This window comes from Gadus macrocephalus, chromosome 13 (genome assembly GCF_031168955.1).
Source record: "Gadus macrocephalus chromosome 13, ASM3116895v1".
NCBI classification, from domain to species: domain Eukaryota; kingdom Metazoa; phylum Chordata; class Actinopteri; order Gadiformes; family Gadidae; genus Gadus; species Gadus macrocephalus.
In genome coordinates this window covers 14172913-14187617 of record NC_082394.1, presented here as the reverse complement: position 1 = coordinate 14187617, position 14705 = coordinate 14172913, and the positions used below count along the sequence as shown (strand labels likewise).

Genomic DNA, 14705 nt, shown 5'->3' with positions numbered 1-14705 from the left:
ACTCCAAACACTAGGTTGAAGTTATGTGTGCTGTATGGTCTCCTGAGGCCAGCGTTCTCCTGTGTATGGACATCAGTGTATTTAGAGGGGGAAGACCGTTCTTTCCTGTACTCAATAGTGATTGGTCCAATGCTCTAGCCTTAGTTTAAATGCGGGGCATCCTGTTGTATGTGCAAGGGAAACCCCTCCACGATGTACACTATAATAGACCCCTCGTTACACCTCCACGACATCTCCCTTTAAACTCACGGCCGGGATGCTGTAGTTTCGGACATCCTGCATCTATTAATGTAACCATACTACTACCCACTGCCCATTTTACAGGCTAGGTCTAATGTCCACCAGTCACATGTGTAACCCTGTCTGTGTCCGGGCGTGTCTCCAGGTGTCCAGCCTTCCAGAACCCGTGTCCCAGTCCATGAGCCTGCAGCAGCAGCAGCCCCAGCAGCAGCAGCAGCAGCAGCAGCAGCCTCAGTACAGCATGCCGGAGAGGGACAAGCAGCTCCTCTTCTCGGACTTTGAAGATCTCAGTGCCTCCTTCCGCAGCCTTTACAAGTCCGTCTTTGAGCAGTCCTTCAGCCAACAGGGTGAGGGTCTTCTAAACAAACAAAGCGTCATTTATCAATGCGAAGCACATTGCGGCGTGTATATTTTGTAAATATGTAATAATGATTGAATATATTTCTTTCATTAGAGCGGTGTAAAAGTAAGTGTTTTAAATCAATTTTGCCCAGGGAACACGTTGGGACAAGATAATTTACTAAATAATTCAACCTGAGGGGTGTGTGTGTGTGTGTGTGTGTGTGTGTGTGTGTGTGCGTGTGCGCTCGTGCGTGTTTTCCTGCCGATTGAGGCTGAGGAGGCTCCTTTGGGACTAATTATGTTGACTGAGTTCAGCGAGCAGGTATTTAAAAGACATTCTGGGCTATAGTGCAAATCTATGGAGTATGTTTTGGTGCGCCGCTATCGGAGCAGGTGGAAAATCCTCACATTTCATTTTTCTGAAAAACAACCTTTGATATTGCTGTAGAAGTACATCAGTGTATTTCAGGATAGTGTCATGGTGTGTGTGTGTGTGTTAACGTGGCGGAGTGCACGCACACACACACACACACACACACACACACACACAAGTATATGGATACATTAACATGCCCTTATCATGTGCATGCTGGGGAAGATTGAGTCAGTTTCATCAAAGACGACGTTGAAAGGAATCTCAATGTGTCGGAATGACAGCTCCCTGTCGCTCCTATGTTAATGTCTATGATGATGCAGGCCTATCACACAGGAACGGTGGGTTGCCGCTCACCCAAAGCCCGACTGTTCTGTCCTGTTCTAAGCAACGGCAAGAAAAGCCTTTTGCTTTATAATTTGATTGACTGATAAACACGGGCCACTCGAAAAGATCGAGCCGCGCAGACGAAACACTTTCTTGTCTAACCTACTTTCACAAATCAAATGCATTTCATGCTAATGCCTTCAAAGCACTGCCCTCCTTTAATCTACCATCTATGTTTCATTAGTTGAAAGTTGTTACCTTTTTTTATTTTGTACTATTTTTGTATTTTGCACGCCTCATACAAGTGAAGTCTCTTCGCAGGACAAGCCCTAGCAATTAAAAAGCGTAAATAATCGGGCGAGGGGATTTCACACTCTGCCCGCCGTAGACAGTGAGCTAATTCACCGGCTTTGATAATAGGTAATGAGCTTGCATTATTATTCTGGGGCCGCGTTAATTGCTTTCTGTATTTCCCCCGTTGGACAATGGGCTTTCGGCGGCGATAAGAGATGCACCTTTGTCACCCCTGCCGTGAGTGTTGCGCGCCGATTGCGGAGGATTGGCGGCGGGCAGGGGCTGGAGCGCGGCTCTAAAAGCACTCCAGCGAAATGGGTTTAGCGTGCCAAAGCCCTGAAGGACGCTAGGAGGGGGCTCTTTAGGCCAACCCTCTCTCTGTCTCTGTCTCTCTCTGTCTCCCTCTGTGTCTCTATCTGTAGCTCTCTCTCTGTTGCTTTGTCCCCCTTTGTCTCTCCCTCACCCTATTCTCTGTCTCTGTCTCTGTCTCTGTCTGTCTGTCTGTCTGTCTGTCTGTCTGTCTGTCTGTCTGTGTCTCTGTCTCGATCGCTCTCTCCGTCTCTCCCCTCTCAATGTGTCTATTTGCTCTCTCTGTGTCTCGTGTGTGTTTCTCTCTCCCCCTCGCTCCCTGTATGTCTTTGTCTCTCTCTCCCTCTCACTCCCTGTGTTTCTCTATCTCTTTCCCTCTCTCATTGTGTGTCTGACTCTCGCCCTGGCTCTGCTTGGGTGATTGCCGTTGGGATTGCAGATGTATGTGCTCTGCCCGCTAAGTTCACATTTCACAAATAATCGGGAGGGATCAAAGATGAGAGTTGAGCTCAGCCAGCGACGTGATGGACTGTAAAGAAACGGTGGTGGGGGGGGGGGGGGGGGGAATAGAGGAGAAAGGGGAGAAGGAGCGAGTTGATGACAGCCAAGGCTTGTTAGACACTAGGAATGCTGAGTCACTCCCTCAGCTGCTGCAGCATGGCTGCTGCTGCTCTCTATTGTGTATCTATCTCCACTGAACTGGGGAAGCCCTGTCCAAATGCTTTTAATAAGACGCTAAAACAAGAACAGTAGACTGGGTGTGGGTTTTTTGGAGTGGTTTGTCAAGTAGAGCTGGCCTAACTCAGCAGGGCACTTGGTTCCGGCCCTGAGTCCGCTGCAGGGTGTGTGTGCCTGTACTAGCGATGTGTGTCTGTGTGTGTGTGTGTGTGTGTCTCCTGACCCCGTGCACCCTCCTCCACCTCCAGGTCTGATGGGCATGCAGTCGGAGTCCCCCCAGCAGACCCACACCTCCTGCCCCTACCAACACTCCCCCGGCGGCGGCGGCGGCGCCCATCAGCACCCAGAACAACCTGTCCAACAACCACGCCAACAGCCACGCCAACAGCCACCCCAACAGCCACCCCAACAGCCACGCCAACAACCACACGGCGGCCGGCACCCAGGTCCCCCTCTCCCACCCGGGCCACGGCTCTCCGCACGGCCAGCACCTCTCCCAGCACGCCGCCGCCGCCGCCCTCAGCCAGCACAGCCAGCACAGCCAGCATCCGCACCAACACCAACAGCACTCCCAGCTCGGACCGCCCCACTCCCAGCACGGGCCGCACCCCACCCACGGCCAGCACCCCACCCACGGCCAGCACCCCACCCACGGCCAGCACCCGCCGCAGCAGCACCCGCCGCACCCGGCGCAGCACGGCCAGCAGCACCAGAGCCTCTCCCACCAGCCCCATCCTGCCCAGCAACAGATGGCCTGCAACCCGGGTAAGACCTGCGCCCCCCCCCCCCCCCCCCCCCCCCCAGTGCTCTCCCTTCTCCCTTCACACCTGCGTGCACCCCCCACACCGCCCACCCTGCGTGTTTGTTCCTGTACCTGTGTCGGTGGATGTCTTTACTCCATGAGGGCGATAACCGGGCAATGTTGGAAAAACATTGATAGTTATGGATTGTATGGCCACTTGTTTGGATAGATTCGATTGGATATGTTTAAAGTGGTCCGTGTTTTGTCGCCGTGTGAGGCTTTATCTCGTCAGCACGACATAACTACTCCAGTTCTCATTAATTTGGTGTTCATGGTGGAAGACCAAATAAACTAAATATCCTATCACTATCAATATCAATTTCATGAGAATTTGTTAGAGAAATATGGTCCTTATTGGTGCCCTGATATCACTTGGGCCTCTAATGAGCTAGGTATAGGACACACAGAGGCACACAAAGAAAGTAAACATGTTTCAAAAGAGGATGTGGATGAGTGTTCATTAATATTGGGTTTTGAATGCTGATCGTGGTAAATCACCCCTGCTTTGTGTTGTGTGTTGGTGTGTGTGTGTGATGAGAACAAAGCAAAGCTGCAATCCCACACCAAGGAAATCACTGGAGTCCACTGGCACCTCCTAGTGGCCAAACAACACTGCGCCAGTATTTTTAAAATCATAAAATGACAAAGTATAATAATATGAGCCATTTAGTGGAGGGTTTTGTCCAGGGTGACTCGCAGGACAGCGAGTACATACATCCTCTTTGGATTAAATAGGATGAGCGAATAATGAAAGCATAATTAACTGATTTAGAAAAATGCACTAGGTCACCAACCACTAAATGATTATGTATTAATGCATTAAAACAAATGAACAAATATTTTTGCTATGGTCTGTTCATGTGTTTAGCCTCAAAATGAAATGCCACTTTGAGAGCCAATCCTAAAACAACAGCCATGTTTACAGCCCCAGGGCTGTGCTTTCAAACAAACAAGTTTACCCCATCCCTACAGTAATCCCCACAGGTAACGCTGGGAGCACTATTGAATGTAGAGACATGCACTGGCCATTCTGATGGATCGTGTGTCTGTGTGTCTATGTGTCTGTGTGTCTGTGTGTCTGTGTGTCTGTGTGTCTGTTTGTGTGCAGACTGGTACCCCAATCTAGACGCACTGAAAGAAAGCTGTCGGATCGCCAGCAGCTACAACTGGGCGGATGTTGACCTCTCACCTTTCCAAGGTGCGCATCTCAGATCCATTTCCCCTTTTATGTATTTCTTGCATCACTCCAACGCAAAAACCGACGGCAATTGCTAGGAGGAAGGATTTCCTAACCACACAAACGCGCATCTCATTGAGTCACCTAGGAACAGGTCTCTCAAGACTTACCAGTGGCTTGCAAAATTTCTTTGAACGACACCGCGTTCACGTCAATAATATACTTTCTGCCGGAAACGTAACCGAGGCAGCCGATTGCAATCCATAGCCTAAACCTGCCCTGGATCTCGGTGTAGGCTGGAGCCTTTATAGAAAAATGTGTGCAAGACACTAGACTGTCCTAAGAGACCGAGGAACCAAAGCACTGTACAGTCTGCGTACCGAGCGTGCTCAGAGCCGACACACTGCTCTGGACCAGTACGTGATTGAGTGCTGCAGTGTTAACTGTAAAGTTGATTAAGAGTTTAATTAAACGGAGCTTTTCAATTAAATCACCGGCGCCTTTCAGTTTAATTACCAAAACATCAAGCTCAGCAGGTCAGTTTATCCAATTAGAGTCTAGGATTGCAAGGTAGGATGTTTTAAATATCACACACAAAAGGGTAATGAACTTAATGAATTTATACGCACTTCAGATTTATTAGCAGTGGATCGAGGTGTTTATGGATCTCATTGTGCCATCACACTGTCTCTGTGCTTTGAGATGCATTTTCTTTTTACTATTTTGTATTCTGTCTGATGAAAAACCACCCAAGAAGAAAAATGCTTTCCCAGACAAAGGAATAATAAGCTGAAGCTGTGTGTGTGTGTGTGTGTGTGTGTGTGTGTGTGTGTGTGTGTGTGTGTGTGTGTGTGTGTGTGTGTGTGTGTGTGTGTGTGTGTGTGTGTGTGTGTGTGTGTGTGTGTGTGTGTGTGTGTGTGTGTGTGTGTGTGTGAGTTTGTTTGTTTTTATTGTTCCTAATTTGCATATATGCCTGTGTGTATGTGCAAACGTGCACAACGCAGGTTTGAAGGAGAGCATGAGACAAGCGGAGCTGAACAACTGGTCCTTGGAGCCCACTCAGATAGCAGACCTCTGCTCATCCATCAACCAATTCTTTGCCCGCACTGGCGTGATCCAGCCACAAGGGGCAGTGCAGCCCCCTGTGTGCCATGGCGCCATGCACTCCACAAAACCCAGTCAGCACCTCAACACAGGTAATACCTGGCTCTTTGATATCTTCACCTAGCTACACAGGGATGGACATTTTAATCTGTTTCGTTTTCAGATGTTACTCTGCTATCTGAAAAAATAAGGTCATGTTTTTTCTGTTACTTTCTATAATAGAATGTAACAGAAATTACTTTCTGTGATGTTTCACCACTAGTTGTTCATCATTCCTGGTTAATCAGTAATCTGCCCTTCAACAAGTGTAGCAATACAAAGAGCACGACCATTGGCTTATCATTTTGAGATTCGGTTAAAGGTTAGAAGCTATGGGCAGCAGGCTCTGTAGAGCTCGTTGTTTCAATCCCTGGTTCCATCCCTGGTTCCAACCATTTTGAACAAGAAAATAGCAGAAGAATAGTCATTTTTACCATGTCAATCTGGCTGTATACGATTTCGTTTTTCTCAGGTTTTACCATGTTTGCTTACACACTAGTGTAAACCTGCTGTTGTGCTCAACAGGGAACCTGTACATGGACTCCAGACAGAGCATGTCTATGATGGGCCCACCTGGCTACCCCCACATGACGCCCATGAGCAGCCCAGGAGCTGCCATGACAGGTGGGCGCGCCACGCTTCCTCAGTGCTTCATCCATTGCACCTTATTTTCGATATCTCATCATCCATAGCTCTTTAACGCAACCACGGCGACATATCATGAGGACTCATAGCTTCAAGCTGAGTGTGTTGTATCTTAAGTTTATACTTAATGCTTTTTCTCTCTCATTCTCTCCCTTTGTCCGTCCCTCTCGCAAATGTGTGTTCTGTGCCTCTCTATCTCTCTCTCTCTCTCTCTCTCTCGATCTCTCGATCTCTCTCTCGATCTCTCGACGTCTCTCTCTACCTCTCTCTCTCTACCTCTCTCTCTCTCTCTCTGTGTCTCTCTCTCTGTGTCTCTGTGTCTCTGTGTGTCTCTGTGTGTGTGTGTGTGTGTGTGTGTGTGTGTGTGTGTGTGTGTGTGTGTCACTCACTCTCAGGCCATCACACTCAGATGAACCAGCAGCACATGATGCCGAGCCGGAACTTCCCCATGCACCGCATGCAGGCCGACGACATCCAGGACGACTTTGACTGGGACTCCATCGTTTAACCCCCCTTACCCCCCCCCTACCTTGACCCCTTCCCTGACCCGTGTCCCCGCTCCACCTCGCCTCCTGCTCCCGCGCCTCCCTCTTCCAGGAAACGAGGACCGGGGAGCCGGGAGGGGAGGCGTGGCGGAGGAGACAGAGGTGAAAGCCACAGGCTGAGCTGAGCAGCCGCACGGGAGCGGGATGCAGCGAGGAGCCGCTCCTCTTGGACAGGGGGAATTGAGGACATTTTCTGCCCTTGAAAGACAGAGAGAGGGAGAGAGAGAGAGAGAGAGAGAACCTCAGAGTCCTGACAATTTTTTAAACAAAGAAACATAGAAAAGAAAAACGACAAAAAAAACAACCTAAAACGACAAAATAAAAGAAATGAATATTGTTACTTTGAAGACAATCATCATCCCGGCGGTGGACTTGTTTAAAGTGATTGCTTACGTACTTGTTTTAAAGGAAAGCGGCACACGTTAATATTCAGTCTTGAGTAAAGAAGAAAAAAAGAAAATACAAAAACATGTGCTCCTCTGCCCTCCGGCCCCCACAGCCCTCTTCCTGCCCCCCCCCCCCCCCCCGCCCCGCCTGTTTTTAACTGTTGTGTGATTTGAGTGACTGGTTACACTTGTAAAAAAAAAAAACGTGATAAAAAACCCTCCTTGTGTTAACCTTGACCTCACCTGCCTCTTGGATTTGCCTCTTTTTAAGAAAACAACATCAAAGGAAATATGTGTTTGGGGGGTGACAAATGCATCCCCCAAACATCCCCCTCTTCTCGACTCCCCCCCCTCCCCCACACAAATGGCGATTGAGTTGGTTTGATGATGGGTACAGTGACTGATCTTTTGAACAGGGTGTTCAATGTGATTTCAAAAGGCTTTGATATATATATATCCATATATATGGTAAATCTAAGAGACAACGATATACTTCGTAACCGCTACATCAAGGTATGCTGGATGCAGCTGACCGTTGGCGTATACCGGCAGTATTTCCTTCCTTGTCTTCAGTACCTCAGAGTCGGTCTGGGTTGTTTGAAGAGTTTGGTCTCTTCAGTAAGAAGTCTGCAGTCCTCATTATTTGAAGGTGCTGTCGGGAAGATTCAGGAGCTGTAATTTGAGTTTAGATTCATTAGTTAATTAATTAATGGTATGCCATAGCCATCCCTCAGCTATTAGTGAGTGAAATGCTCTGTGAAAACACCTTTGTCTGTATGACCAGTTTAGATTTTATACTGCTCCCAGCTCATTTAAATCAGGGAATCTCTTCCCTGATTGGTTCAAGGTATCCATCTCACCTGTCACACAAGTGGGTGAAGTCAAAACTTCTGAAAGGCAGGGGGAGGGAGGGAGCGGACAGGGATGGGACTTTTGGAAAATCGTAGATCTTGCGATTTTATGTTCTGCTCGCCTCTGTCTCTTTACAATGAGTGGATCCTTCCTACAGCATCTTTAACCCTGAGAAGATAAAAATAACCTTTTTACCAAAGCCCATTTGCTAAACATAAGAACGGACGTTGGTTGTACGGTATGTGAGAATCTTTTGGGAGCGACGGTTTATTGTTTAAATGTTGTAAGTCATTGATAGAAAATGCCAAACAATGGAATAATAGTTGAATGATAAGGGCTGGAAAGAGGAGTGATTAGTAAACTAGGTTTAAAGATGAACCAAACACTCAAATCCAACCTAACCTAACCAAACCCCCAAACACCGATTCAAAACGAAATACTATCGGCGGCTGATATTACCTGACACAATTTCAGCCAATCAGAAAGAGCTGTGCCTCTGGTTTGATTGTAATGTTGTTTGCTCTTAAAGATCCTGAAAGACCCGGTGAGGACACAACTGGGGATCACTGAATATATGGTTGATGAGAAAGTGGTCTGTAAGATCTGGAATAACCTTTCATTTGTTCAATGTCTGTATGTAATGGATCACATGCTTCTACTGTTCATGTGGTATGGTCACATCTGAGAGGTAAATTACAGCGGCACGCCTTTTCCCACTAAACAAATTGTGCGTTATTATGATCGATGTGTTCATATTTAGCTAATGTACAATCATTGCAACATACAGAATGTGAGTCTTGATACAGTGTGTGTGTGTGTGTGTGTGTGTGTGTGTGTGTGTGTGTGTGTGTGTGTGTGTGTGTGTGTGTGTGTGTGTGTGTGTGTGTGTGTGTGTGTGTGTGTGTGTGTGTGTGAGACTGAATTTTGTCATTTGTTTTGTAATTCAAAAGGGTTTCTTTGATGGTGACAACTGTTTCTATGCTATCTGTGAGCACAAATCAGATGGATGAAAGATTTGAAAAAATGCATCTTTTTCTTCTCTTTTGCAAATGTGGGAAAGTGCGCATTAACAGCAAGGCGAGTGGCAGGGCTGGAAAACCTGTCATGATCACGTCCCAGTAGTGCACGGGGTCTCAATCAATAGCTCCAGCTGGATGGCACCAAGTGTTTTATACGCTCTTTGCACACTATCAGTAACCTCTTACTTTTATCCCTCCATAACACGTATGTTAGCAAGTGAGAGACTGCCCTAGTCACAATAGTTCTCATCTATGGAAGACAATCATGATTTTATTTTTGAATTATGTTTTTAAATCAACACATTGTTGTTCATTTAAGGAAGGCACTTTTTAGGTCCAATGCTTGGTGTAATTTAATGGAACCATCATTTCGGAGCAGATATAGAGACAACTATGACCTAAAATCATGCCGGTGGTAATACAGCTCTTCTGATTGACAGAATCCAGCTGAAGGCCTACTGTGGCAAGTTTTCTGCAAGGAGTATAATGTCAAAGACAGGTTTTAAGCTAAGGTTGACTTACGTTATTTTGTTGTGTTTAATTCAGCTCTTCATGCATTTGACCCAGCATTTGAGTCTTTCTACTATCTTGTCTTTAGTTCTTTTTTTAATAACTGTTGATCAATGTTTTTTTTCTTTTTCACTGCCAAAATGTAATTCTCAGACACTTTCAACCATATTTTGTCAGTTGACTTGGCAAAACCTTTAAGGATTATTCTCATTAAGTCACTAAAATGTGGGTGTAGCAGTCATGTCCACCAGCGGACTGCACTTTGGAAAGATGAGGAATTATTATATTCCTGAAAATTATAATGTATATAACCTGGAAACTGTGGACAAAAAAAAGGAAAATGGGAGTATCTTGTCAAACTTGGTCCATTTTCGCCAGGTGAAGCTAATCGACAAGCAGAGCACATGGGAGGATTTAAGTAAATGTGACGAAAAGGGAAAAGCTAAGACAAAGACTGGAATGCAATCAAATGATGTGTTAATTTAGTTGTGTGTGTGCGAATGTGTGCTTGTGTGAGAAAATTTGGTTCCATAACATAACACAACAAAAAAATATTTTAGTTATATTATCCAGCTGAAGTTGTACCTGCCAGAGAGATTACAATTAGTTGGGGGAAGAAACGAAGAAACAAGAAACAAGGCCTTGTTACAATGTGGGAGAGAACTGCCAACAAGTACTGCTGATTGAGGCCTATTTTATTCAGTGCTGGTGTGATGTAGTGCTTCTTGTAAATAGATGTCTTTTCAATCATCCGTTTTTTCCCCTCCATGGGGTGGGGCATCAAGGTGAGGGGTGGGGCGTATTCAAGAACGAGAAGAGGGTTTAAAAAAAGAGTAGAATATTTTGTTATTGTCCAGACAGAGGGTGACACAGTATGTATATATCTATATTGTATATATGTGATGAAAATGCGTTGGCTTTTTGTGTGACACTACCTTTTACCTGTACTATGGTTCTACATTCAGTGTTTCAATGTTGATAATATATATTTTTGTTTTTTGTTTTTTTGATTTTGTCTGTCATTTCTCGTATTTGTTGTTTAGTTTTTTCCCCTCGTTTATCTTGTTTCTGTCCTTTTGGTTATTGCACGGTTTATTACTTTTGCTGTCCATTGAGGTGACACAGCTACTTTGTATTGGTTTAGTGCTATAAATAATTCAAGTGTTATTACAATTGTCGATACCACCGCCCATCCCGCCCCTTTCCCCAATATGCATGAATGGCACTTAAAGAAATAAAATATGTTAACTTCACTGTGGAATATTGTGTGGTTCAGAAGCTTATTTAACAGAGTTAAAAAATGGAAAGGGCAGATATAGCGCTTTTTCAAACAATAAGACATTTCCCTGTATAGTTTAATTTGGTCCCTTATGGCTTATATTGCTACATAACTTATTTCCATAATAATATTTTGAAACACACACAAATTACAATTGGCTGATTGCCATATTTTCTTCAGGGTTTGATTGAATTGTGAAAATGTAAACAAACCACAGAATCGTGGCGTAGGTTTTTTTTGCTTCCCTTGGTCCAGAAATGGCCACCTTCTCTCCACCTGCTAAAGTCTACGTTACACAAGTCCCTTTCCACAGGGATGACTCAGGAGAGCCGCGATCCTTTAATAGCTGCGTCTGGATCATCAGCAAGCTATTCCCCTCTCAGCTCCCCGGGGAACGCTCTGCCCCTCGTCACCCAATCCGCATGCTTTACATGGTAGGCTACAAGTATTTGGTATCTCTCTGTATGCCTCTCTTTTCAGACATTTTCCAATGATACAAATATTTAGTGCAGACTTTTTTTAGAATGCAAACTAGAATACTACAGACAACTATATGTTTTTGTTTTACTTTCGTAAAACACAAAGGATGCTGTTAACATGTCAATGTCTAAAGCATTCTGTAAATCATATAGGGAAATATCAAAATGGTATACCCACTTTACCACTCTATATTTTACTTTGAGTCTTGAGCCACCATAAAACATGAACTAGTATTATCAACATGAACATATAAATCAACTGAATGTGGATAACCCAAGCCTTACTCTAGTGGTCTATTACGAGTTGGGGGGGAAACTCCAGCCATTCGAAAGCGTAACTCAAACCGTGGTGGAGGAATTCATCTGTAGTAAATAAACTTGACCTCTACCATCTTTTTTCACCAGCAGATTCAGAATAATTAATATTGGGTGAGAAGAATTCCGGAGACATTTCATCTTATACTTGAGCTGAACAGAAGTGCCCCCTAGTGGTCTTTATCTACAACTGACCATGATCCCCTTCCCTGGGGCAGTTTCGCCTTTATGTTTCCCTTTTCTTTTTCAAAAGCAGGAGTACATAACATTATCAATAACTTTTAGAGCTCTATTACGAAACATCAAAGTTAGTCAGACATTTTAATAGCGTAGGGCTTTCTTGTGTCCCTATTAGATGTATTAATTTGGAAGGTTACATTGAGGGGGTAAGCGCACATCACCTTGATCCGAGGACATCTTTAAACCAAAAGTGACTTAACTTATCATACACATATTTTTAATTTAAGATATTACAGTGAGAGTTGCTTTAAATAATGTGCTAAGTAACATAGTAATACCGACCAAATAGTTTAAAAAAACAAAAAAACACGCTATGAGGTTGTTTGCGGTAGTAGAGCAGCCCCTAGTGGTCCAAGGCTGGTCACTACAGGCTTGACCTTACCTGGTATACAGTATATTGTATGGCATGTGGCAAACATTTAAGACATCTGGAAGCATTTTAATACCTACCATTTACAATCCCAAGTGAACAGTCACATACCCACATTTGACAAAATGTGGCTTAATTAATTATCAGTCTAGTTTAGAAATCTCAACATACTGTTATTGTTGTTATATTTTTGTTCTACTAGGTTTGAATATAATTAATATAGGCCTATATGTTTAATTTGTCATAAAGATGTAGGCCTACCTTTTCGGGTTTACATTTGCACCATTAAATCTGTAATTAAATCACACTGTCCCATGTGGTTTTTGCCAAATTAATCTAAACTCAAAAATATTCCCTAAACGAAGACCCTCAGAATCAGCATCAACACCACAAACAGGGAGAATAACCTCATTTTAATATTTTCTAAAATCACAAATGCCATTATAACTCTGAATCTTTGATAACCTAAATGGCAGCAGTTTAGATTATACAATGACAAAAGATTAACCCGTAAAAGAGCCTTAATTGGCATGGGCTACATCTGCCACTACGTTGGTCAGACTTGAGCGACGATAGCGTCGAAAAGACTGAAGAGATCCTCAGAATAAAAATACCTTCACAGGCTAACGTGAAAATTGTTCCATCGATGGTTGCACGAGCATCCTTTCTCAACGAGACTACTATCAGATATGAATGAATAACTATTGTAGAGGCTTTCCACTCAGTCCCCATCTGCCATTTTCAGCAGATAGACAACCAAAACATCCTCAGAGCCCATGTCATATAAAACAGGGAAGTGTCTAAAGTGCTTAGGGAAAGCAGGCTTTCCCAGACAACAGGACTGCGGCCAAAGAGAGAATAAAGCTTGCTGCATTGGCGAGGAAGACAGTGACAGACAATTCTACATGGGGAACAAGAAATCAAATCTTTCGTTTAGAAAAACCCTAACCTTCATGTTCAATTACAATCAACTTATTGGGTGGAAAGAGGCAACACGTTTAGAATGAGAATTTATTTGACTTGTGGCGTTGTGCCCTTGAGCTGAGGACATGTTTTCTCCATAAAAAATCTCTGTCAATTCAAGGATCATAGACTGATGGATAATTTCAGAAAAGAAAATCACCAAAACAGGGAATAGATTGTATTTATGTCAATGACAAATTACAAACTTCTTAAAACTATCTTCTTGACAGATTATAAAGGCTATTAACTTGGCTCTTCACAAAGGGCCCATTTATGTTGGCTATTTTTAATCGTACACGTCAGTTTACAGATAAACCTTGTTACCCGTCTTATTTCTGTCTGTTAGAACCACACTGGATTTTGGAACAAACGCATCCTGTCAAACCCCATAGAAATTGAAATAAGGCTTACAGAAGTGGTTTGAATATGTTATTTTAGAAAGTAGTTCTACAGAAAATTGCGTTTGTGGACTCTGACTCAAAACATGATACTTGCCACTCGTCTACTATTATGTATGCATATTTTATGAATATATGTATATTTATAATAGTCCTATGTAGCCCACTACTTTTTAATCATCCGGTGACAGTTGTAATCCAAAGTTATTTCACATAGGCTTCATGATCAGATCAGATCATGAAGCAGCAGGTAAACTGGGAATCAAACCCAGTGCCTTTCGGTTGGGACCAGTACGCTCATTGCAAATACATCAACCTGCCCCCAATGTGCTTGTGTTGTTTGTATAGAAACATCTTAATCTCACCCAAATATTCGTTCGTATCTCTTTTCAATATGTATTTACAGACCCATATTTTATAGACCCAATACATAATGTATCCAATGCTTAGTATTTCACCTTTATGTAGTACTTTGAACATGTGAAAACCAAAGGGGTTTCCTTTATTATAGATGATGTTCATAAACGATTCAAGAATAAGGCCTATGTCTACTATATGGTTTCAGACGGGATTTCGTTTTTTAAATAAGGAGACATGTCGGTTAATTTTCAGGGGGAACCGTTATGGCAGTGGGACAGTATACTATAGATTAAATCCCCTCCAATGTGAATAAATGATGTTTGCAACTGGGAACATCTGATTTGAGGTTATAATTATGCAACAGTAGATCTCCAACTGAAGTTGATACTTTAAAAGTCTCAATAAATAAAATATTCATTGATAATTTCCACTGTTTTGTGCTGAGGTCCATCAGACTACTTCGCCACATCTGATAAACTACTAGTTGTTGGTATTTATTTGATCTAATGTTTTGAGTGGGCTAGGACATACCTGAAGGGGGTTTACCATAAAAAAAAAACGTTCCTTAATAATAACAGCTACCTTCTAGCATGGATCTGTGTGACTGCATGCTGCTTTCAGCAAGTGAGACCAAACCAAAGTTGACCTTATTCAAGGTC

General features: G+C 43.6%; 1 protein-coding gene across 1 annotated transcript in view; it reads left to right on the top strand.

Annotated features, from left to right (window-relative positions):
- Window positions 1-10903, top strand: part of foxj3 (forkhead box J3) — a 73666-nt gene extending 62763 nt beyond the window's left edge. Inside the window, 7 exon segments of the mRNA XM_060070199.1 lie at window positions 386-587; window positions 2812-2888; window positions 2890-3328; window positions 4474-4563; window positions 5547-5738; window positions 6211-6309; window positions 6726-10903. Coding sequence (XP_059926182.1) covers window positions 386-587; window positions 2812-2888; window positions 2890-3328; window positions 4474-4563; window positions 5547-5738; window positions 6211-6309; window positions 6726-6838 — 1212 coding nt within the window. The 3' untranslated portion in view covers window positions 6839-10903.
- The last annotated feature ends 3802 nt before the right edge of the window (window positions 10904-14705 follow it).